Source organism: Labeo rohita, chromosome 22 (assembly GCF_022985175.1).
Source record: "Labeo rohita strain BAU-BD-2019 chromosome 22, IGBB_LRoh.1.0, whole genome shotgun sequence".
NCBI lineage: Eukaryota > Metazoa > Chordata > Actinopteri > Cypriniformes > Cyprinidae > Labeo > Labeo rohita.
The window spans coordinates 18350879-18377938 of NC_066890.1; the positions used below are offsets into that span (position 1 = coordinate 18350879).

Below are 27060 nucleotides of genomic sequence, written 5' to 3' on the forward strand. Positions count from 1 at the left end.
TTTCATATTTTCAATCAATTCATTGGTATATTATTTTAAAATGTTTAACCTAGTAAAAAACATAAGTGAATATATCTACATATTTAAAATTTAGAAGAGAGATATTGAAGAGAAAGACATTTTTAAATCAAATTTGAAACAAAGTTGATTTTGCTTTTTATTTAAATGTTTCTTTCACAAACATTCAGTTCAATGAAAACTAGGAGTTCAGAGTCATGATCAGATCTGTGATGATTTGTCACTGCATCTAAGATTAATGTTCTATATAAAAATATAATTACAATTCTTATTGGTTGAAAGTAAAACAGTGGACACTGTGGCTGTTTGGCACAAGAGTAAGTTGTCACAAGCGTTGTAAATATGCCACTTAAAGTTTTGTTGGTGTTAATTGCAAAGTTGAACTGTGAACTTATGACAAGGTTTTTTAGCCTTTTTTTTTTTTTTTTTTTGTGTGTGTGTGTTGCCATGTATATGAAGAGTTCAGATGCAAAACCAGCTAAAAGCCATTTCAGTCAAAAATGAGATAATGATAGTGAGTGAATGCTCCTGACACATATTATACGTCCATCAAATACTTTTACTTCAAACTCACTAAAATCGAGCCTCAGCCCAATCATAAGTACCAGCACTTACATAGAAACCTATATAAAGTAGCCAGAAATAAATGCTCATTTTAAAGAAAAACGTCAGATGGATTTAGAGGCTTTTGCATCTGAACTCTTCATATGTTTGCTGCTTTGTGAATTGTTATGTTTCCAAATATGCAGTGTGGTAGATACTCTCCCTGTTGAACATATGCTGGTTAGGTCATTAATATTATCTAGCACACCACACCCCTGTTGAAAAAAAAAACAGTATAGCCAGGTGGGTTTTGGTGCTGGTATGCTGTTTTAAGCTGGTCCTGGACCAGCACATGACCAGGTAAGGACCAGCATAAACCAGCTAAATCCAGCATACCAGCACCAAAACCTACCTGGCTATACTGTTTTTTTCAACAGGGCTGTGGTGTGCTAGATAATATTAATGATCTTGTCTGTGATGAAATGTTCCTGTTCTGAATGGAGATCTTCCTTTTACAGCTCTTGTTTCAAACTAGCAGTGAGTTGCGTGTAAACCACAGGGTAATGAGGTTTCTCAGAGCTGAAGTAGTTTCTCAACAAGTTTCAAGAAACATCATGCAATAAAAAATCCTTAATCTTGAACCATACAATACAAGCAGTTATGAAGATAAAATTCCTTTCTAGAATTGTTAAACTGTAGGTTTAATGTAAATGAGGTCAACTGATTTTTGCTAAAACTACCAGATCCAGTTCTGAAATTACACACTTTTTCACACCTCCTCATTATTACAATAAGAAATTTAAACATAAATATTGAGTGCAAAGTAAACCTCATCTGTTCATAAATAATGTCACTATTGATGATTTAGGACTTTATTACTGTGCGACCACAGACACTCCTCCAAAATACAGCAGTGGCACAAGACTGTACATCACTGTTGAGTAACAATTCAGTGATGTTTTACATTTCACCTTTTCAGATTAGAAAAATAAACATGTTAAACCCTTCACAGTACTGAACATATAATATCCTACCGAATATACTGCAGAAATCCAGAATCATACAGTGACGAATCTCACACAGTGTCAGACTTTTACCCTCATATCTGCTCTGTTGAATGGTCTTCTGATCATTGTGATCATAGGTGAGTTACTTGATAGAATTACAGTTGTTGCTTCTTCAAATGGAAAGACTTCAATCTGAATTCTCTGTCATTTTAAATAAGTATTGAAGAAGTTTATTCTTGGAAGCAAGAGATCCAGAGACAGCTCGAAAACATTTCAAACTGCAAATCTACAGCAGCCTCAAGTTATGGATCTACATCTTCAAGACTTAAGCCTAGTGCAGGTAAACCAAGAGAAAACATAATTAATATAACAATATGCCTGTTACGGAGGTAGAGATGAAGCGTGAGGATCCATCTGCAAACTTTTATTTACAGGACGAGACAAAGACATGGTCATTGCAGGCAGGGTCAGACATTGGCAGACAGGTATATAGACAGCTAGACAAAAGAGTAATCCGAAACACAGGCGAGGGTCGATCCACAGAGAACGTTATCCGAAGGGCAAGGCAATAGAGTAATCCAGACAGGCGAGGGTTTCAAAGCCAGGCAGCGAGACAGACAAGACGATATAACAATGCAAAGGTTCAAGGCTCGGATGACTAGGAACAAGACTAGACTAGACTAGACTAGACAGACTAGGAAACTGACTGACTTAGGGCTCCGTACAGTTGCTAACACACAAGTAAGTGCTAAACGCAAACCAATACTCGGCGATCACTGAGAGGAAGTCCGGGGTTTAAATAGTGTCTCTGATGGGGTACAGGTGATAGCCACAGTGGCTGATGGGGAACGTAGTCCGGGGTGTGGTGTAACAGTGTGATGTAAATGTCAAAGCGGCCTCTGGTGGCAAGCGGACTGACGTTCAGGAGTGAAGCTCCTGAGCTGACTCGTGAACAGGTGAGACCTCTGGGGCAGACTTGTGAACAGGCGAGACCTCTGGCGCAGACTTGGTGACAGACAGGACCTCTGGAGCAGACTTGTGAACAGACAAGACCTCTGGAGCATAGTGTGCGGCCCACATACTGAGAATGGTGATTGCCACCATACTGGCAGACATGACGTGACGGGGCTCTGGGAGGTCAGACGAGATGTAACTAGGCTCTGGACAGACAGACGAAACGTGACGAGGCACTGGGTGGTCTGACGAGACGTGACTTGGCTCTGGACAGGCAGACGAAACGTGACGAGACTTTAGGAGGTCGGATGAGACGTGATGAGGCTTTGGGCAGACAGACGAGACATGACGGGGCTCTGGGAGGTCAGACGTGACGTGAGAAGGCTCTGGACAGACAGACGAAACGTGACTTGGCTCTGGGCGGGCAGACGAGATGTGACTTGACTCAGAAACAACAGCAATAACTTGACTTGGCTCATTAAGAACTGCCGTGATTTGACTTGGCTCGCAACGAGCAACTGTGACTTGACTTGGCTCAGGAAAATCCGTTTTGACTTTGCTTGACACAGGAACCACAGCTTTGACTTTGCTTGATACAGGAACCGCAGTTTTGACTTTACTTGACTCAGGAACGGCAGCTTTGACTCTGCTTGACACAGGAACCACAGTCTTGACTTTACTTGGCTCAGGAATGGCAGCTTTGACGTTGCTTGACACAGGAAATACAACCGTGACGCGACTTGACAGAGGAAATAAAGCTGTAACTTGACTTGACTTTGGAAGAGCAGCTCTGACTTGACTTGACACAGGAAACACAGCTGTAACTTGTCTTGACACAGGAACGACAGCTCTGACTTGACTTGGTTCAGGAATCACAGCTTTAACTTGACTTGACATGGGAAACACAGCTGTATGTCGTCTTGACACAGGAACGACAGCTCTGACTTGGCTCAGAAAACACAGCTGTAACTTGACTTGACACAGGAACGACAGCTGTAATTTGACTTGACTTGGGAGATACAGCTGTAGCTTTACTTGACACAGGAACAACAGCTGTAACTTGACTGGACTTAGGAAGAGCAGCTCTGACTTGACTTGACACAGGAAACACAGCTTTAACTTGACTTGACGCTGGAACAACAGCTGTAACTTGACTTGACTTAGGAAGAGCGGCTCTGACTTGACTTCACACAGGAAACACAGTTTTAACTTGACTTGACACAGGAACAGCGGCCGTATCCACAGCTGTCGCTTGACTTGACTCTGGAGCAGCAGCTGTAACTTGACTTGACTCGGGAAACACAGCTGCAACTTGACTTGACACAGGAACGACAGCTCTGACTTGACTTGGCTCAGGAATCACAGCTTTAACTTGACTTGACATGGGAAACACAGCTGTAACTTGACTTGACACAGGAACAACAGCTGTATCTTGACTTGACTCGGGAAACACAACTGCAACTTGACTGGACTCGGGAAACACAGCTTCAGCTTTGCTTGGCTCTGATATGGCCGCAGTAACATGACGGAGCTTTGTGCGCTGGCTCCGGTGTCGCCACCATTACATGAGCGCGCACCGGCGCGGCCGCCATTTTGTGAATGGGCACCGTAGCCACCGCCATTGCATGAGCGCGCTCCGGCGCGGCCGTCATTTGACGAGCGGGTTGCACGGCCGGCGTTACCGTGATGTCGTGTTGACAAAGACATGGTCATTACAGGCAGGGTCAGACATTGGCAGACAGGTATATAGACAGCAAGACAAAAGAGTAATCCGAAACACAGGCGAGGGTCGATCCACGGCGAATGTTATCCAAAGGACGAGGCAATAGAATAGTCCAGACAGGCGAGGGTTTCAAAGCCAGGCAGCGAGACAGACAAGACGATATAACAATGCAAAGGTTCAAGGCTCGGATGACTAGGAACAAGTCTAGACTAGACTAGACTAGACAGACTAGGAAACTGACTGACTTAGGGCTCCATACAGTTGCTAACACACAAGTAAGTGCTAAACGCAAACCAATACTCGGCGATCACTGAGAGGAAGTCCGGGGTTTAAATAGTGTCTCTGATTGGGTACAGGTGATAGCCACAATGGCTGAAGGGGAACGTAGTCCGGGGTGTGGTGTAACAGTCAGTGTGATGTAAATGTCAAAGCGGCCTCTAGTGGCAAGCGGACTGACGTTAAGGAGTGGGTTCATGACAATGCCATTCCAGTCAGCTCTTTCTTCTGCAGAACACAAAAGATGATATTTTTGAAGAACGTTTCAATTACTTTTGACCATACGATGAAAACCAGTTCATATGGTCCAAAAACAACAATGGAACCCATTGATGTTTAACAGCAAATATAGATCCAAAAGACAATTAAAAGAATGTTTATTTAAACCACAATGCATGACATGTTGGTTTCCTGTTGTTTTTCAGTTTGCTGTGGTGGACCCTCCCACATCATGTTTCACTCCAGCCAAGCCGATAGCATTTCCGCACTTCTACAGCTGCTGAAATCAACAACGATTAACCACAATTAACCTTAGTCACATTTATCATTGTATTTGTTTAAATTTTTTTTATCAAGTATTTTATAGCTATAGAAGCTATTTAGACTTTTTGAGCTTGCGAAATGAACAATTAAAGATACTTGCCAGAAATGACTGCTGCTATTATTGTGCATTTAATACATACAGATTTCATTTCTGCTTGACACATTTTTACAATGTTGGGTTTTCAGACAGATGTTTTATGTATAGCTGGGCTGAAATCCAAACAATACAATCGCAAACATAGCTTTTTGGAAACAGATTTTGGTTGATACTGTAGATATATGTGCTACTATTATTATTTGTCCATAACCTGCTAGTTAGTTGTTTTTATATGCATTCTGTGGGCAGATTTGTCTTAAAAATAAAGGTTTTAAAAAGGTGTTCTTACAGTGATGCCATAGAAGAACCATTTTTGGTTCCCCAAAGAACCTTTCAGTGAACAGTTCCTAAAAGAACCATTTTGAAGAACATAAAAAAAAAAAAAAAAAATTCTAAAGAACCTTTTCTGCATTTGAAAGGTTCCACGGATGTTCAAGGTTCTTCATAGAACCATTGATGCCAGTAAAGAACCTTTATTTTTAAGTGTATAAACTGACGTGATGGTTTCACTTGCTGTCTTTCTCCTTGCATAATAAACTGATTTCAGTCCAAATCGATATTTCATGTTTATTTGGTTAGTAGTTGTGCTACATTGAAATAATCAGTCAGTCTGACTGTACTTTATTCCTCAACAAAAAAGTATTATGAAAATAGGATAGTGTCAAATGTTGAAATGTTTATTCATTTCTAATCAGGCAAAGTAACAAATACAATCGCAGATGACTCGCTAACTTTCTTCAGTTAACACAGGCTAATTTGGTCTCTATAGTTAAGCTACATCTGCATTGTTTGCTCACCTGTGGCTAACACATTAAGTTTACCTCATGTAAAGTGTTTAGAGATGCTTGTGAAAAATGTTCCACTGGTCTTGCTCGTGTTAAAAGCAATGAACCACAAAGTCTCACCTTTCTGAGAGTGTTAACTAACCAAGGTGTTTTATGACTTTATTCTAAACTATTTTCTCACAGTTAATCTGAATAGGTGTTAAATTGTTTACATTTTTTGTTGTTGTTGTTTTTTAGGATATTTACTGAATATTGTGCTTTATGTGTTTGTATGAAAATACTTATTTGTAAGAATCTTTTTTTTTTTTTTTCTCTTTTTAATCTTTTTTACTATTTCTAATAAATTAACAAACCAAATCAGATGTGTAGTGTATATTATGGCGAGTTTTTGCAATTAGACGTGAAAACATTATCAAAATATACTGAAAAAGAATCACTGCTGAAGAATCACCTTAATGGTTTTACTTTTCTCACCACCTGTCAGAATGTAAAAACTCATCTGTTCATAAATAATGTCACCACTGATGATTTAGGTATTCTTACTCAGTAGTTTGTATTTAAACAAGATTAAACAGGCTTTTCACCGTTTGAATTGTATGCAAGTGTGAATGGGCTGTGGGAGCTTACAATGGATTTGTGAGCTTATGTGAGGATTTATTTAACAGACTGAAACTGAAACTCTACTAGTTTCAGTTTCAGTCTGTTAAATTGATCCTCACATAAAACTGCTTGAGAACACCCTGGGTTTATCACACAAGTTGTTTATAATTACAGTCTATGGTTAATTTGTAGTCATTTTATTTTTCAATTTGGAGCTTGTCATTACCAACATTTTATATTTTTTAACCCTGCTGCATTACACACCGTCTGTGTTATTAGCAGTGTTGAAGAAAGTTACTTTTAAAAGTGATGCACTGCAATAATGTATTACTCTATAAAAAAGTAACACATTACATTACTTTTGTATTACTTTCTCTCATTTGAGCTGGGCCTGTTTGGTTTAACATAAAAAGTTCTATTTTTGGCAAATGTAAAAGCACTTTCACACCAAAAGTAAAATGAATAGGCCTCAGGCTGAGAGTAAAGTAAATTCACGTCTGTACAGTAGAGGGCGCAGCTCAAACAAACCTTTCAGCTGTGCTCACATTCCGGATTACATGAAGAAATAGACGCATGAAAACAAGATGAGTAAATGAGTAAACTTTATTAAGCATCATGTTTACACAGGGGCTCTGCACTTAGTGCTACTCCTGATTTCTCTCAACACAGGCTAGGGACAGGAGAACTGACAGTCAGTGAATGGGAAAACAAAGTAACTCACTTTACTTTTTTGAAAATCCAAATCAGATCAAAGCATCTTATTATGAATTAAAAAGTAATGCTTAATTTGTTCCTTGAAAAAAAAAATCGTATTACTAACTCTCATTACTTAAAAACTTTTGATTTACCTCAAAACTGGTAGAGTGAAAAAAAGATTTAAAAGTTATTTTATTAGGATGGTCTGCTTCAGCAGTCTAACAACGCTCATCTGTGTCAAAATGTTTGCGATGGATAATCATAATCAAATCAAAGAAACTGTTTTATGACAGAAATAAGTAATATCCAGTCATTTAACAGTGTCACTTCCAGTGAATAGTGTTTTCACGACACGTCATCAGTCGGCCATCTTAGTGGCATTGAGCATAAGCAGTGCCACTGAACTGAATTAAACTTGCATATTTTGCTGATTATTGCTGCTGGAAATGGTCAATTATTGTCATGTTTTGGGCTGTAATAATCGGTCAGACTGGGACAAACATTTGGAGTATGATAGACTGCCAAAAGTTATAATAAATCCAGAAGAAAAGTGCCAAAAACTGTCTGAGAAACAAAAGCCTTTTGTGGTTGGCCAAACTGAACCATTATTTCCAGGGCAAGAATCGTATTTATGATTTCTGGTCACGAAGGTGAATTATTAGACTAATATCTTAATTAAGACTGCTTGTATCTTTACCACCTGTTAACTTCTCAAACCAAAATATTGCGCTCTTTCCTGTTTCCTTCTCTATGATTTCTGACCCTGGATCACAAAACTAGTCATAAGGGTCATTTGTTAGGATAGGACAAAATTTGGCTGAGATACAACGGTTTAAAAATCTGGAATCTGAGGGTGCAAAAAAAATTCTACAAAATTCTCTGTCACTTTAAAGGAGTATTAAAGAAGTTTATTCTTGGAAGCAAGAGATCCAGAGACAGCTTGAAAACAACAACTTTAAAACTGCAAATCTCCCTCTTTCTTCTGCAGAACACAAAAGATGATATTTTGGAAGAATGTTTCAATTACTTTTGACCATACGATGAAAACCAGTTCATAGGGTCCAAAAAACAACATTGGAACCCATTGATGTTTAACAGCAAATATATATGCAAAATACAATTTAAAGAAGGTTTATTTAAACAGCAATCCATGACATGTTGGTTTCCTGTTATTTTTCAGTTTGCTGTGGTGGATCCTCCTACATCACGTCAAAGGTCTCAGTCCAGCCAAGCCAATAGCATTTCCGCACTTCTACAGCTGCTGAAATCAACAATGATTAACCACAGTTGACCCTAGTCACATTTATCATTGTATTTGTTTAATTTTTTTTTATCAAGTATTTTATAGCTATAGAAGCTATTTAGGCTTTTTGAGCTTGCGAAATGAACAATTACAGGAACTTGCCAGAAATGACTGCTGCTATTATTGTGTATTTAATACATACAGATTTCATTTCTGCTTGATTAAAATGTTGGGTTTTCAGACAGATGTTTTATTTATAGCTGGGCTGAAATCCACACATAGCGTTTTGGAAACAGATTTTGGTTAATGTGTGCTATTGTTATTTTTTCTCCATAACCTGCTAGTTGAAGAACCATTTTTGACCAGAAATCATAAATACGAATGTTGTCAAGATTCTTGCCCTGGAATAATGGTTCAGTTTGGCCAACTACAAATGGCTTTTGTTTCTCAGACAGTTTTTTGCACTTTTCTTCTTGATTTATTATAACTTTTGGCAGTCTATCGTACTCCAAATGTTTGTCCCGGTTTGACCGATTATTTTCTCCTGGTTTAGACAGTTGAAATTAGCAGAACAACGTATTCAGTAGTACCTTAACCGTGCAATCAATGATGATGTTTACATCCCAGTATCTACAATGTGGCCGCACATCCGGGTAACTGACCAAACTCTGACGTAAGTCCAAATCCTTTAAATCTAAACAGGGATACCAGGGTCGGTTTTTTTTTTTTTTTTTTTTTTTACCATACTGTTGGTGACCACCAGAGGACAGCATTGAGCCACCGTAGAACAGTTAAAGGCGACACTGATGTGTTCTTGTTTTATACTTTATGCTTTATATTTGTAGTGTGTCCTCACGTGTGTCTATTCCAAAATAACTATACTCCATATTTATAAAGGAAAAAGGATACAAAATAATATTTTAAAAATAAATTTCAATAAGAAATTATTAAATTTCTTATTACAAAATAATTTATTTCAATAGGTTCAAATATCTAGAATGGGTTCTTTAAGTCATAATATGGACCTCCAATGTTTTTAATTTGGTGTGTTTATTAGGTTCACCATTATATCTTTCCTCTGTCACGTCTAAAGTCACTCGACTGATATGGACTGGAAAAAGTGCCTTACCATCATCAGGGAGGGACTAGATGAACAATAGGAACATGAGGAAGTGAAACCTGTGGGAATGTGATCTTCCCTAAAGGTGTTTTTTTTGCCCGTGATCTGACATGTAGGAACAGAGTCTACTGGCAGCTCGGTATGTAGTTCTCTTTGTTTGTTTTTGAAAAATTAATTGCATTTATTTAAAAAACTATACTTTGAAATAATTAGTAATATATTCAACTATATTAACAGACAATATTTTACACATATCTTTTTTCTCTCTTTTGAGTGCTGCAGTGTAATCATGTTAATTTAACTTTGCTCTTGTATATTAGACGCTAATCAGAAATACAACTAATCTTTGGTCAGTATATAATATTGTGGTGTTGTGGAGATCTCTGAAGAGAGGACTTTGTGATGTTCAGGTTGCATTTCATTTTGGGATTTTATTATTCATTATGTTTAGTTGTGCTGTTTGGATTCAGTTAGTGTAATTAATGTTACACTGCATATTGGGAGTTTATGGTTTTGCCTTTGAGTACGGTGTTTATTTTGTCATTTAGTGTATTTTACTGTGAAATTTCAGTGTGTGTGATTGTGGTTGCACTGTGATCTTTCCTGGAGCCCTTCTAGGGGTTGTGTACAATACTGTTTTGTAACCTAGTGAATGTCTATTTAATGTCACAAGTGTTGCTAATGAATCCCCAGAAGTTAATAACTAACTATTCAAGTTAAATGCTGACTTGTTCTGCTTTTCACGGATTATCAACAGAGCGACAGATGGAGAATTCTGCGCCACTACTCCAAATGGGCCAGACTTCGACACCATCTTCTTCATCCTCCCCTTCTCCAGAGAGCAACTCGGCAGCACTCAGGGTCTTTCCATCTCTCCCTCCACTCCACCGACCAACCGGATTGAAGTACGGGAACACCATGGTTTGCTGTATCAGCAGATCCAGAAGGGGGACGACACCTACAAGATCCAGCTTGTCGTCCCAAAGACCCTGATCCAGCAGACGGTACAGCAGTTCCACCAGAGGACAGCAGGAAAACATCTAAAGACCCTCCTGCAGATCCTGGAAGTTGCCTAGTGGCCTTCGGTCCACAGCGATGTCTGGAGCTTCGACGAGAACTGCGAGTCGTATGGTGTGGAGTCCAAAGAGTGTGCTGTCATCAACCCTACCAAGAAACCACCTCATCATCCACCTCATCCCCATTCATCAGCATTGACATCATCCACCAAAGAGACCAGTAAGCCGGAGAGGAGGAAATGCCAGGGGGGCTGGCGAACCAGCATGGCTGGGTGCAACATTAACGGCGCCACCTACCCACGGACGCCCAGGCTGGTATCTGATCCCACCTCTCTCTAGTTCGCTTTAATTCCTCCGGCAGACTAGTGCCTATGTGGGAGGGCCTAGTTTTATCTGACTTTTTACAAAGACATTTTAAGACACACATTTTAGAGGATACCCACTACAGGAAATAGGAATTGAACCTATAAAGGAGGCAGCTTGTTAAACAATCAGGGTCATTGACCAAACACTACATGTTGAATTGAGGAGTTTTTTTTAAGGACTTACCATTCCAGTATCACCTTTGTCTTGGATTATCAATTTTGCTGGACTGTATGTACACCGGCGGACACTTTTTAAATTGGAACTTTCGACACGCTGGATTTCTTAAGGAATGTTTTATTGGTATGGAACTGAAAGACTAGGCTTTTAACAGCCTAGGATTTCTAGTTTTATTGTGTTGTTTTAAGTTTCTTGTACATTTATGTAAATACACTTTATTTATTCAAACTACTTTTGTCGTTGTCTCATCTTTTAAAACACTTTTTTTATCTCACACAGTATAATCTGACCAATGTAAATTTGCAAAATAGGGCTGAACGTTACATAGTGTTATAGATTTTGCTGACTTGTGTACTTGCATTAACCCAAATGTTTCAAAGAATGTTTAATTCCAGAGAAATAAGCATTTTTAACTAGTGTAATGGACCGTGTCATTGCAACGTCTGCCAATGTCATCATACACCCTCTTTTTTTATTTTGTAGAAAACATTGGAACCCCAAAGACAATTTAATATGTTATGCATTTTATTAGACAGGCGATGAACACACAGAGTAGCATTAGAACATAACTTTCAACATACTCAAACGTATCTAGTATGACAAAACAGCACCACTAGTTCACTCCCCGGGAGCCCGGGACCCCTCTGACTGAGCTATATCCCCCCAAAGATCCTCCTTTAACCAGATATAACTCTAGAGCCCCTTTTCTTTTGGCGGTTGGCAACTTGGTATAAGAAGGGCATTAGCGCCACCTGCTAAAAACCAGCTTAGGCTGATTGGCTGGTTTTAGCGGGTCATTTCTGGTCAGCAGGCTGGGTTTAAAAGGGTTTTGGCCACTTTCAGGCTGGTCTTAGCTGGTCCTAGCCGGTCAGGCTGGGAGACCAGCTGGAACAACCAGCTAAAACCAGCTACTTCCAGCTTAAACCAGCTAAAACCAGCCAACCGGCCTAGGCTGGTTTTAGCTGGGGGTTTTTTCAGCAGAGGTGGGCAGCAGTATGACATCAGAGCAGGTAAAAGAAAAAAAAATAACAAAAACCTACATTAAACTATATATTCATGCTAAATTGTTTAATTTGCAGTGTTTTTTTTTTTTTTAAATAGTTTATTAATAGATTGTATACTCTCCTTGGTTCTGATTTTTTTTCCCCACCTACTCTAATGTCAGTAAGGTTGCTACTAATTCTACAGTGTATACTGACAAGTAGTCTGTTTTCCTCTTTTTGACTATTACTTCATAACAAGGAATGAAAATGCTATACCAGTGCGGCCTGTTTCTGGCTGTTTGATCCATCTGTAAATATGAGTAATTCATAATTAATTCATAATTAATGTAAATATGAATAATTCATATTTATATGAATAATTAATGTAAATATTAATAATTCATATTTATACTGCTCTACATAGTTTTGAAACTCCAGAGCCCCGTATGGGCTGCAGCTATATACGCTTTGAGAAAAACCACCAGGGGGCGATCTCACTGATTCATGAGTTCGCAGTTGTCGCCCAGCCTACTGAAATCACGTGATATGCGCACTCCCGAACCCTACTTAGGGATGCCAAGTCCTCGTTTTTACCATGGGTTTGGGCTACTTTTAAACGGTTGTTTTGGATTTATTTTTTCCTCTGCGGGTTAATGATTTGCTAATCCATAAATTACATTTGACTGAAATGTTTGTACTAAAACATGTATCCCTACTAATGATAAAACTGAAAACTTTTTTAAAACCTTTGTGAACGAGAGCCACTAGGATCATTTGAGCTGTGTTTATGATCACACCGATATTTTCAGTTAGCATAGCAGTGACTGTAAAATGTGTAATTTAGGTATAGGAATTGCACATTTTGAGTTTTGCTATTTGGGGTATGGTCATTGTGCTACTTTTAGTCTATTTTTGTTTGGACATTGGGTTTTGTTATGCAGACCTGGCAACCCTTGATGGTGAAATGAAGCTTTGCAAAGCATCAAGGCTTTCTCCTCAACATTATTGTAAAATGATTCATTACTCCAAGTTTTTTTAACACGTTGGACGAAGGTGAAAAAATGTGCTTTTGCGTCCCAGACGTTCCACCTGTTTTTGGACTGTTTCAGAATTGTGCAACGGACCCCATATAAATAAATAATTAAAAAGGTAACTGTTGCACGAAATATGAATAAATGAGAATACATTTATGAAAAAAATAAGCATGGCTCGTGTAGGCAAATCATCAAAATAAACGATTATTGTGGAATTGTCACTTTAAGTGCTTGTGAAACAGGGATAATAAACGGAACATGCACAAAACTATGTAAATATTTATTCGTATTATGATTTAGCCTTATTAAACAAGTGAATGACACTTAAAATCTGCGCAGTGGGTTCGCGTTTTAGAACCAGAACACGAAACACTGTTGTTTGCAAATCGAAGCTTCGAACGTCACACTGATCACGTGGTTATTCAAAACGGATGAAGTGCTTCACTGAGATTTTTTATACAAGCGTCCTGAGCTGCAAATTAGTGCTTTGAGAGCATCGATCACTACATTTCTTTTGCTATTTTATTTCTTTCTTTCCTTTTTCCCCCTAAATATTAACAGTATTTATTTTATTATTGAACCTTTTGAGTCATGACCACCAGGTATGTGGTCTGATTATTTTCACATCACACATTATAGGCCTATATAGAAACCGAAAATAAACAGTACTTTCCTAACATCGGCTAAACGCTAATTGCCTGAAATGTAAAGTTAAGCATTGCTATCATAATCCGCAGACAACTCAAAAAAGATAAATAATACATTATAAAGTTCAAAATGGTTTTTAGTGGACTGTACATGGGGGGAGTCACTTTTAGTTTTTAGTTCTGTTTGCATCCTGGACTGCAGTAGCGTGCAACATTACCGTGACTAGCATGTTTGAACGTAAACATGCGATACGAACTCCGGTTTCAAAACATTTTCCGTCGACATAGCACAATGTTATTTCAAGCATTTCTCAGTTAATTGTATCTTTTCCATACCGAAGCGCTTTAAACATCATGAAACCTCACTGAGAAAGAGACGTTATATATTTATATACTATAATTCTGTATTTGTTTATATGTGGAAGTAGCCGAAATATAGGCAATATTGCCATATTAAATGCAGTTGTGCAACTTGTGCACATTACATTTTATAACATTAGATTTTAAATTTATATCTATTTAAATGTATATCTTATATCATGTTTAAAAGGTTTTCTATCCACTTGACTTTTGACATAACCATTTCTAGGTCCAAACACTGTTGCATATTGATTAGCGCAGAAAATAATTTTTCTCAGCTTTTTAAAAGTAAAAATCCCGTTTGCAGTAATGCTTTAACCGAACAATGCCCTTTAATGATTTAACCTTTAAAGTGAATGTGATTTTGTTTGTTTTGTGTATTTTTTTTTTTTTCTGTTTACAGAGGCTGTGTTGTTTTACTTCATCTGATCACAATGATAAATGGTGAGCACTAAGGATTATTAGAGGATAAATGATATGTAAAGTGCTCCTGATGTAGAAAATTTTTTTTTTTTTTTTTTTTCTTTCAAAAACATGTTTCTTTATTATCATAACCTCTGTGTTTTCAGTGTCTCTGCAGGTCACTGTCGTGGGTGTTATCGGAGGTTCTGTCATTTTACCGTGTTCTTCTAAAGAACCTCAGCCTAGAGTTGAAGATATTACAGTTAATTGGAAACACCTCGACAGTCTGAGTGTGTATGACATTATTAAGGGTAAAGGCTCTGTGGAAGAACAGCACCCAAAGTACAAGAACAGAGCTGAAAGCGTCGCTAAGCAGTATCAGAAAGGAGACTTCTCACTCAAACTCAAAAATCTTCAGTACAATGATACAGGAAATTACCAGTGCTACATCACAGCGGAATCAGAAGTTGAGACTGTGGAGCTGCTTATCGAAGGTTAGTGGGGAAAATTTTTGTTTAGTCTTTTTCATTATTTTTATTTAAAAGGCTCCTGCTATGCCCTTTTATGAAGTCTTGATTTAGTTTTGAGAAGTACTAGAATAGGTTGTCATGCCTGATTGTCTCAAAAACACATTATTTTTCACATATTTTACATTTTTGCTGTACCTCTCTTCCTAGTCTGTCTCAGACACTGTTTAGTTGCTGTTTCAATGAAGCCCCTTTTTCTGAACCCTGAAATGTGTTCTGATTGGAAAGCTGGTACAGTGCATTGTGATTGGCGAACCACTTAAAGCTTGTTCCGGAAATGGCACGCCCCTAACAATAACAGCGAGTTTCATCTGCTCAGATGTAAATATTAACGATGGCATCAATTTTGCCATACCAGTTCAAGCCTGATTCAGACTCTGAGAATGTTTGCGAATAAGAGGATTGTGCAGAACCTTTGGAAGCACAGATTTTACAGTATGTTAGAGTGTTTTTTCTTTATATAGTGGACTTCAATGGTGGCCAGCGGGTCGAAGGTCCAAATTGCAGTTTCATTTCCGCTTCAAAAGTATCTACACGATCCCAGCTGAGGAAAAAGAGTTATATCTAATCACGTTGAAAAGGTCACATGTGGTTAGTCCTTCATCTGTGTACTTTGGTTCAAAAAGGTAGGGTAGGGCGAAAAACTCCATCTCATTTTGTCCTCCAACAAAATTGTCCGATATCGTTGTTGGGTCATACCGTGTCAACTCAACCAGAGGTCCCCAGCTCAAATTTTTGATTTTGCTAATATTTTTTTCTGAAGAAAGCCAAAATATTAAATTTCATGGGTGAATATTTACTGAGTAATCCAGTATTTTGTAGCGGGAGGTCAAAATGGCAATTTTCACTTTAGATTCAGAGTCAAGTTACAGGGGAATAAAAGTGACTTTAGAAAGATGACAGCAGCATTACGTTAAATTTACACAGAGATTGGTAGTTCTATTAGTAAAATCTGTTGACTTTAGCAATCTTTGTTGCATTATGTGCCAATGGTGACCATTCAAAAATGGGGAAACAGCACCTTTTAAGTATTTTTCCAACGTTTGCATGCCTGTAACTCAAGAAGTATTAAATATATCTTAATGCAGTTGTCTTGACAGAAAGAAACAAGATACATCTCTAGTTTTAACATTATTTGTTCTTCAGACATTCCTCTTTCAAAGAAAAGAAGTATCATATTTTTTCAGACTGACCCACATTTGTTTTTTGACCACTGAAAATGTGTACATTTAAACAATTCAATCCTGGAGCCATATTTAAATTCCAATATCTCTGGAACCAAATCTCTGTGTAAAAATATCATCATGATGCTGCTGTCTTTCTGAAGTCATTTTTACTCCCCTGTAACTTGACTCTGAATTTGAGGTGAAAATTGCCACTTTGACCTCCTGCTATTTCTACTGGATTACTCAGTAAATATTCATCAATGACATTTAATATTTTGACTTTCATCACTATACCTGTGTATCTTTCTTCAGAAAAAATTTTAGCAAAATCAAAAATTTGAGCTGGGAATTTTTTTTTGAAGTGTGGTTGATTTGACACGGAATGACCCTGTTTTACCTTTTTTTGTAAAGGGCATTTGACTTGTAATTGCATGTTCACTTAATAAACACTGGGTCGGTACTTCTGCCTACATCACGTGCTACCTTCCAACGCAATTGCGTAATGCCTGAAGCCCTAGTGCTAACTAAAACTAATGTAGAGCCCTTTGAAGCTGCACTGAAACTGCAATTTGGACCTTCAACCTGCTGATTCCCATTGAAGTGCCATATATATATATATATATATATATATATATATATATATATAAAATCTTTTCGATTGAACAAAGACAGACATGAACATCTTGGACTGTTCTGAAAGTGAACTAATCCTTTATTGAGAACATCTCCTTTTAGAGTGGACTTTAACCTTTTTTTATACTTAAACAGCATCAAACACTGACTAAAGTTTAAAAAAAAAAAAAAGAAAAAGCAATATACAGGTGCATCACAATAAATTAGAATGTCGTGGAAAAGTTCATTTATTTCAGTAATTAAACTCAAATTGTGAAACTCGTGTATTAAACAAATGCACACAGACTGAAGTAGTTTGCTTCTTTTAATTGTGATGATTTTGGCTCACTTTTAACAAAAACCCAATGCACTCTCAACAAATTAGAATATGGTGACATGCCAATCAGCTAATCAACTCAAAACACCTGCAAAGGTTTCCTGAGTCTTCAAAATGGTCTCTTAGTTTGGTTCACTAGGCTACACAATCATGGGGAAGACTTTCCGGAAGACAATCATTGACACCCTTCACAAGGAGGGTAAGCCACAAACATTCATTGCCAAAGAAGCTGGCTGTTCACAGAGTGCTGTATCCATGTTAACAGAAAGTTGAGTGGAAGGAAAAAGTGAAAGAAAAAGATGCACAACCAACTGAGAGAACCGCAGCCTTGAGAGGCTTGTCAAGCAAAATCGATTTAAGAATTTGGGTGAACTTCACAAGGACTGAGGCTGGGGTCAAGGCATCAAGAGCCACCGCACAGAGACGTGTGAAGGAATTTGGCTACAGTTGTCAAATTCCTCTTGTTAAGCCACTCCTGAACCACACACAACATCAGAGGCGTCTTACCTGGAGAAGAAGGAGAAGAAGAAATTGACTGTTGCCCAGTGGTCCAAAGTCCTCTTTTCAGAGAGCAAGTTTTGTATTTCATTTGGAAGCCAAGGTCCTAGAGTCTGGAGGAAGGGTGGAGAAGCTCATAGCTTTGATTTGGGGTGCAGTGTCATCTGCTGGTGTTGGTCCACTGTGTTTTTTGAAAACCCAAGTCACTGCACCCGTTTACCAAGAGATTTTGGAGCACTTCTGCTGACCAGCTTTTTAAAGATGCTGATTTCATTTTCCAGCAGGATTTGGCACCTGCCCACACTGCCATGGTGTTGGTGTGCTTGACTGGCCAGCAAACTCACCAGAACTGAACCCCATAGAGAATCTATGGGGTATTGTCAAGAGGAAAATGAGAGACAAGAGACCAAAAAATGCAGATGAGCTGAAGGCCACTGTCAAAGAAACCTGGGCTTCCATACCACCTCAGCAGTGCCACAGACTGATCACCTCCATACCACACTGAATTGAGGCAGTAATTAAAGCAAAAGGAGCCCCTATCAAATATTGAGTAAATATACAGTAAATGAACATACTTTCCAGGATGCCAACAATTCACTATTTTTTTTTTTTTTTTGTGGTCTTCTAATTTAGTATTCTAATTTGTTGAGATAGTGAATTGGTGGGTTTTGTTAAATGTGAGCCAAAATCATCACAAGTAAAAGAACCAAAGACTTAAACTACTTCAGTCTGTGTGCACTGAATTTATTTATTACACGAGTTTTACAATTTGAATTAAATTACTGAAATAAATGAACTTTTCCATGACATTCTAATTTATTGAGATGCACCTGTAGGACCCCTTTAAGTCACATGTGCCAAGTTCTTAGAAATGTACTCCTTCTATTCGGGTTGGTTTAATTTATTATAACTTTTCTTTGTTTTCAGAGCCTCTGCAGGTCTTGACTGAGCGCTCCGTTGGAAGTTCTGTTGTTTTACCTTGTTCTTCTAGAAGATCTCATCTTACAGCTGAAGACATTACAGTGCACTGGAGACACAATAAGACTCTAAAAGTGTATGATATTATTAAGGGTAAAGTCTCTCTGGAAGAACAGGATTCAGCATATGCGAACAGAACTGAAATTATCCGTGAGAATTATCTGAAAGGAGACTTCTCCCTCAAACTCAACAACCTTCAACCCAATGAAACGGGAAACTACACGTGCCAAATCACAAATGAACTACTCATTCAAAGTGTGAAACTAGGTTTGTTACCTTTAAGCTAATAATTTAAGTTTGTTAGGATGAGATTGTTTAACATTATGTTTTAAGACCTCTTTGTTTTTTGTCTTTCTGTCCACCAGAAGTGAACCAAGGAGCACAAGCAAGAACTGAGAAGATTTTATTAGTGCCCTTACTTTCTGTTTCCATTCTGCTCTGTATGTGAGTATTGAGTGAAGAAATCACTTATCTGCAGTACTGCATTGTATTTGCTCCAATGTGCCTCACAAAAGATCCAACCTCAGGATGATTCCCTGAGACAATCACAACCTTTGAGAAATGGCTTAAGACATGTTTTGCTAGCACTTTAGCTAAAGCACTACTTTAAATGCAGCGTAAATTACGATTAATCCCACCTAACATTTTAATTTTTAATTATACTTTTATATTGCATGATACATGATACAGGCTTTAGGCTATAGCCTAACACAGCGCGCGCCGGCATATTTGTGCGTGCACTTAAAGAGCACACGCTACGAGCTCGGTATAACAGCTGACAGGACAGGAAGATTCGTTTTTACTGACATATGACCAGACAACATCTCATCTGACCGCAGTTCACTGATGTTCTACTGATGTATGTCTTGGTGTTTTGTTTTTTAATGATTTTTTTCATAGTTGTTTACATTTTGCTAATAGATAGCTTATGCATTTTAAATGCAGGTATGTTGTGAAAGATGCATTTTTAAAGCATTCATGCACTACAAAAAGTATTCATCTCAACACTTTATCAGGTTTCAAGGGTTTCCTGCTGCCTTTTTTTTTTTAAGTTCAGTCAACTCAAATAAGTTTAGTCAACTTAATGTTAAGTTTTACTAAGTAACAACTTAGATATTTGTGTTTGTTAATCTTAAAAGCTGGGTAAGTAACGCAGCTGCCTTAAAATTTTAAGTTGAATCAACTCAAATATCTAAGTTGCCACTTAGTATAACTTAACATTTCAAGTTGAATAAAAAATTTTTGAGTTGACTGAGCTTAAAATTTTAAGGCAGCTGGAAAAACCAGCCTAAGCTGATTGGATGCTGGTTTTAAAATGTTTTTGGCCACATTTTGGCTGGTCTTAGCTTAAACCATATACTTAAGCTTTTACTAGCTAAGATTAGACAATCAGTTTAAGCTAGCTTTAATTTTTTGTTGTTGTTGTTTAACTGAATCTTGTTAACCTTGTTTAAGCTATTTTATCTATCTGGTAGACTTTATTGCCTTCCAAAATTTCAAACTATTAAAATGTTTCATTTTATTTACTTCTAGTTGATATAGTTTGCCAAATCAACTGCATTTGTATTTGTATTAAAACTAATTTTGGCAATGTTTGTTTAACAAAAATGGAACTTTGTATATGTTGTAGATTACAAAACAACTTTACTTTGTACCAGATATATGTGGGAAAATGCCAGCAGTTTGAGTTGTTGTTGCTGTTGTTGTTATTACATTTTGTGTTTATTTTAATTTATAGGGGTTACTAACAATTCCATGAATTGCATGTATATTTAAGACAAATTTACTTTTTGTTTAAACTCTACAGACTAAATGAGTGGAATCATTCAATGTGAATTCACATATACCGTGTTGCTATCTTCTGTATACCTTTAATTACAATATAGGCAGTTAAATATGTAAACATTCACACGCCATAGGACATAGAATAAAATTATCTTTCAAATGAATCTCTTGTGACTTGTATGCTTTATTTGTCATCAGTTATTCATCTGTTCACTTAAATTGTCAAAACACTTTCAAATAGATTATGCTATAAAATAACATCAATGCCACTTTAAAAATATTAATAAGAATTAAAGCCACATACACTGTAAAAAATAAAAAACACGATTTGTTGAGTCAGCTTAAAATAATTTGTTACCCTGCTGCCTTAAAATTGTAAGTTCAGTCAGCTAAAATGAGTTTATTCAACTTGAAATGTTGTGCTAAGTAACAAAGATATTTGTGTTTGCTAAACTTAACAGATGAGTAAGTAACCCAGCTACCTTAAAATTTGAAGTTGATTCAACTCAAATATCTAAGTTGTCACTTAGTATAATTTAACATTTCAAGTTGAATAAACTTTTTTTGAGTTGACTGAACTTAAAATTTTAAGGCAGCCAGGTTACAAATTATTTCAAGTTGACTCAACAATTTGTTTTTTACAGTGTAGGGGCCCATCGTCCTAAAGTAGTGGGGTAGATAGCCTCTTCGAATAATTTTGTTTTGTGCTATGACAACTAATTTAGTAAATATTTAATTTATTTCTCTTAACACTTTTTTTAACCAGTTATGAAGAGTAAATGGTATGAATGCTTAGTTTTGCTCACATTTGAACTGCTGAGTAGCATGTTTGAACTTGTAGGGTACAGTGGGCTAATGCCACTTCAAATTAAACGCAAAAGCAAAAGAGAAATTAAACTTCCAGTGTCATGCACTGTCAGAACCATTCCACAACCAGGTTCCACAAAGAGCCATTCAAAGGTTCTTTAAAGAACCATCGCTTTTTTACATTTTTATAATTTGAAGAACCTTTCGCCACAAAGAAGAAAAAAAGGGAGCCAAGGAGCACAATTAAGATCGGAGAAGATCATAACTCTATAGTGGCTGTGCTTTTTGTTTTCATTCTGCTGAATATTTGAATATTTACAGGAAAAGCAATTTGTCTGATTATGATCTACTTTGTAGGGTGTTTAACTGTCATGAGATGAGCTTCCAACACTTAAACCATCTACTGAGACCAAGTAACAGCTGCACATCATCCATTAGATTGAAAATTAGTTGTGGAATATTGCAGTATTAATATAAATTATTTAATCATGCACTTCATTATTATTATTATTATTATTGTTTTTAAATTCATCTGCCCTCATAATCTTTAATCTAAACAACTTTCCGTCCTCTTGCAATGACATCTTTTCTCTCATCTTTTTTTTTTTTTTGCGTAATTGTAGGACAACGTCTCATTTACAAATGATAGCATCTGTAACAAACAACGATCCAGTCATTTCCTGATGGACAAAATCATGCTCCACCCTACATTCATTTCTTGTTAGAGAAATGTCACTCTGATACACCACCAGTCAAAAGTTTTTAATGTTTTTTTAGAGAAGTTTCTTCTGCTCAGCAAGCCTGCATTTATTTGATTCAAAGTACAGCAAAAACAGTACATTTTTAAAATATGTTTACTATTTAAATTAACTGCTTTTTTGGGAAAATAATTCTAGAAAATAATACTTTTATTTAGCAAGAATGCTTTAAACTAATCAAAAGTGATGATGAAGACATTTATAATGTTAAAAAAAGATTTCTATTTCAGATAAATTACATTCTTATGAACTTTCTATTCATCAAAGAAACCTGAAAAAAAATATACTCAGCTGTTTCAGCATAATAACAACTATATATATATATATATATATATATATATAAATATATATATATATACATTTAAAGAAAGACATCAGATGGATTTAGCTGGTTTTGCATCTGAACTCTTCATATATATATATATATATATATATATATATATATATATATATATATATATGTATATATGTGTATATATATATATATATATATATATATATATATATATATCTGTAGGTAGATAGATAGATAGATAGATAGATAGATAGTAAAAATATTTCAAAATTCCAAATTGTACCGTTTTTTCTGTATTTTGGATCACATAAATGCAGGCTTGATGAGCAGAAGAGCCGTCTTTAAAATACATTAAAAATCTTACCGTTCACAATATTGTGCCATGCAACGTTATTGCTTGCATGTACGTTTTCTGTATGCATTCTGTGAACCTGTATGGTGCATTGTGCACTTTACTAAATTGAGGTGTTTTACGTTTAAAAAGAACAGGAATTTCCTATCAGGAGGTAAGTGTCTATTTAATGTATTAATGATTTACAGAAGTAAAAAAAAAAAAAAAAAAATCTAAAGCATCATACTTTAATTGGATAACATTTCATTAAAACTTATATTTAATGTTATTAAAACAGTAAGGTGTACTTGACTAACAAGACATATGACAAACACACATTATTTTTATCTTTATTTTTAATTCATAGACTGTCTTATATATTTGCTAATATTTTTTTTCCACTTTGTTTAGGGCATCAGAATAAAATAGTATGTAAAATAACTGCATATATAATAGAACATATTATAGACGAAATAAACTGCGCTTCAAGTCAAAAGTCGTAGTTAATGGTTTGTTAATGGCCAGAACTGAACCTTAAAATAAAGTGTGACTGAGAAGTCATGTTCTAATTATTCTTTTCAAAGAATTATGTTTACACAATAGTTTTCTGCCCACCTGCAACAGCAAAGGTAAATTTAGCATGAAGAGAGGAAACGATTTTCTGGAAGCATATGATTTATATTACTGATAATGTTAATGTAGCCAATAACTAACCATAAATGTTCAAAAACAAGAAAAGACAACTGCCTACCGAACCTCCACTGGAATCTGTTCCTACATGTCAGATCACGTATGAAAACCAAAGGGAAGAAGTGCAATCAAACCGTAGTTATATTCCCAAAGGAAGGCTGTCTCTTCCTTTGTGCCTACTGTCTCTAGTCCCTCCCTCACAAGGGCGTTAGACTGTTTACATTCCATATCAGTGATTTTAGATGTGACAGTGGAGAGATATGTTAGGGTGAACTTCACAAAACACAACACATTCAGAAAGAAAGAAGTAATTTCCTATTTAAATAGGTTAGTAAACAAATAAGTATGGTATTTTGTACTGTCTTAAACTGAATTTAAACTTAAACTGATTTAACCCTTTGAGCGGTACGGTCCCACATATGGGATTCTATTTTCTGTGCCCCTGGGAGTACGGTCCCACATATGGGATTTCGAACGTTCGGTGACGTCACGCAACTGCCAAATTCAAACTGTGTTTTCGCGCGATGGCTGGCGCTGAGCCAGAGAGAGATGTCATATAATCACAATTGAGCAGTGTGTTCAACGACTTAACGTTTATTTTAGGTTTCAGGAATTTAAATACACATAATTACTAGTAAAACAATACATTTAGAGTTTGTAAAATGCACACGGATGTCTATGGAAGCAGCAATAACAATCCATTCAAGTATAATTTGCCGACGTGTTTGATTTATATCAGATACACATAATGTAAGTAATGATATAATTCACTCCATTCCTTTCCCACTTCACCAGCTACTTACTTGCATGTATTTCGGGAGAAACTGGTGAATTTACGTGCTGTAAATCCGGCTGACAGGACCCTCTGAACGGCAGCACGAACAAACATGGCGACGCCCATCACACGTCATAGATCACGATCCAGATCATTTATAAAGGTTTTAAAACGGCAAAATACACTCACTTACACGTATTCGTGAATCGGAATATCAGATAGTTGAAAACATGGTAAGCAAGTGTGTGAATATTTTGAATAAAAAAGGAAAAACGAAATAAAAGCGATAGGTCTGTCATACAGCGCTATAGTGGCTGCGGTGTCAGTCATGACGCGTCGCCATGGAAACAATAAAGTGAACGTTCTAAAATAACGGTCGCCTAAAAAAAACTCACTCTGGGGGGTCCGATAGAATATTTTAAACTCACCAGTGAAAGGGTTAAATAAATACATTTTGTTTGACAGCCTACAGCAGTGGTTCTTAACTCCAGTCCACAGGGCCAACTGCTCTGCACATTTTGTATGTCTCCCTCATTTAACACACCTGATTCAGATCATCAGCTTGTTAGGAGATCAATGCATGTCAGGATTATGGACCTGTTTTGTTGTGTTATCCCTCCCTACGTGCTCTGTGAACCAGTTTCTCCCTTGTTTAACTGTGTTCATGTTATTCAGGTGTGTCTTGTAATTAAGCTTGTTACCCTATGTATTTAAGTCATTGTCATTCCTTCCAACACGGTGTAAGACCCGACCTACAAACAGTTCAACTTCCCTCAGTTTGTTTTCTGCATTTGCTTACTGTTTTGCACTTTATGAATCCCTTTGATGCCATCTCACGTGTAGAATACCTCCTCCTCCTGCTGGAGCAGGGAGAGATTGCTCGATGACTATACCAGACTGTTCGTGGCCCTCGCTAATTTCACCAGCTACCCAGACGACGTGTTCTGCTCATTCTACAATGCCAGTTTGAACACTGCTTGCAGAACGCCGTCATCCAAAGATTATCCTTCAGCAGATTTTGCCACCTTCGTGGAGTGGATACTGGCGAAAAATGGATCTCCGTTCACAGTCTGTTCCGAGGAGGATCTCGCCAGTTCCACTAGCAACCCAGAGCCCAGCCCACTATCTCCCTGTGGTGCAGACCATAAGCCTGAGCCCGCTGTGACCGATGAGTCATCGCATCTAGGAGCAACAGAGCTGAGGATTGCCGCGGAGCCAGAGCTACACAGAATGTCAGACCAGGTGCGAGAGCCAGCTACCACATCCTCCACAAGATAAGAATCTGTGGCCAGAGGGATTGCGGAGAGGATTTAGAAATAGTAGAATTTTTGAGGTAGTAGAAATTTTGGATTTGGGTATATGAAAAGTGGAGGAAGACCTTATAGACTCATATGCCAAACTGCCCCCTCTCCTGCCTTCTTTGTCAGAGTCCTGTTCCTGAGTTAAACCCAGTGAGGGCTCCTGTTTCAAAGTCAAGCCCAGAGAGAGACTCTGTTCCCAAGTTAAGCCCAGAGAGGGCGCCTGTTTCCAAGTCAAGCCCGGAGAGAGACTCTGTTCCCAAGTTAAGCACAGAAAGGGCTCCTGTTTCTAAGTCAAGCCCAGAGAGAGACTCTGTTCACAAGTTAAGCCCAGAGAGAGACTCTGTTCCCAAGTCCAGCCAGGAGTGGGCTTCTGTTCCCAAGGACAGCCAAAGAGCCCGGAGGCTCACAAATGCACGCCCTCCCACCCGCTCCTCCCTCCTCCTTTGTTGTCGTCTGGCAGCCCCTCTGCTCACCCTCAGTCCACCATCTGTGGGGTGGGGTGGGGACACCGTGGATCTGCCAGTCTCCATCGGCATCATGGCTGCAGGATCCCCTGTCTCCACCTCAAGAGTCCAGGACATGTCGACCAAGCAGCTCCACCATGGCTCCGAGCTCCCTCCTCTCTGCCATGGCAGTCCACTGACTCCACTGGCCTCCCTCGTCCCTCTGGCTCCGTCAGGCTCCTCCATCCCCTCGGCTCCACCCCGGCCTTCCAGATCCATACCTCCGCATCAGTCGCTGGAGCCATCAATTCAGACTAGGTCCTCCGGATCCTCCTTGTCACCCTGGCTCATCGGCTTTCTGTCTCCACCTCTGCCACCTGCTCCGCTGTCGTCGGTTGGCCCCCTGGAGTCGTCAGCCCTTGCTCCAAGTCCCTCCTGCCGTGTCCCTGGCTCCTCCCTCCATCATCTTCACCCTGGACTCTGTTCATTGTCCTCCTCCCGGGTATCTGACCTCCTCCTGAGCCTTGTTCCAAGTTCCCACTGACTCGTGGATGCACCTTCTGGAGGGGGCAATATGTCACGATTATGGACCTATTTTGTTGTTTTCCCTTCCACGTGCTCCGTGACCCAGTTTCTCCGTTTTTTGATTGTGTTCATGTTATCCAGGTGTGTCTTGTAATTAAGCCTATACCCCATGTATTTTAGTCCTAGTCTGTGCATTCTGTCTCTGTCAGGTCTACATTGTCTTATGCATGTCTTTGCTCTTCCTAGTGTGGATTTCCCTGTACTGTATTATAATAAACCCTGTTCCTTGTACCCATGTGTCCATCGTCCATCAGTGTTTTTCTGACTGAGAGTAAACTAGCGTTTAGACTCCATTCAGTCAACAGTCATTCGTAAAAGAAATTCCTATATTGCTTGCATTATAAACTTTGGGTTTTTTCTATCACTTCTCTCAGTTTTCAGTGCCGCTGCAGGTCTCTATTTTGGGTTATATTGGACATTCTGTGTTTTTTTTTTTTTTTTTTTTATAACTACTTCTGAGCTACAGACAGCTGAAGAAATTGCAGTGCGCTAGAGACATAATGACAGTCTGAATGTGAACATTGTTAGGGGTAAAGTTTCTGTGGAGAAACAGGATTCAGCATATGAGAACAGAACTGAAAG

General features: G+C 37.9%; 1 protein-coding gene across 1 annotated transcript; it reads left to right on the plus strand.

Moving 5' to 3' along the window:
- The first annotated feature begins 13504 nt into the window (after positions 1 to 13504).
- LOC127154152 (V-set domain-containing T-cell activation inhibitor 1-like) lies at positions 13505 to 20657 on the plus strand. The gene is made up of 5 exons (XM_051095560.1): positions 13505 to 13783; positions 14592 to 14632; positions 14758 to 15084; positions 18658 to 18975; positions 19074 to 20657. The coding sequence occupies exons 1-5, from the start codon at positions 13773 to 13775 to the stop codon at positions 19154 to 19156; spliced, it is 780 nt and encodes a 259-aa protein (XP_050951517.1). The 5' UTR covers positions 13505 to 13772; the 3' UTR covers positions 19157 to 20657.
- Positions 20658 to 27060: the final 6403 nt, after the last annotated feature.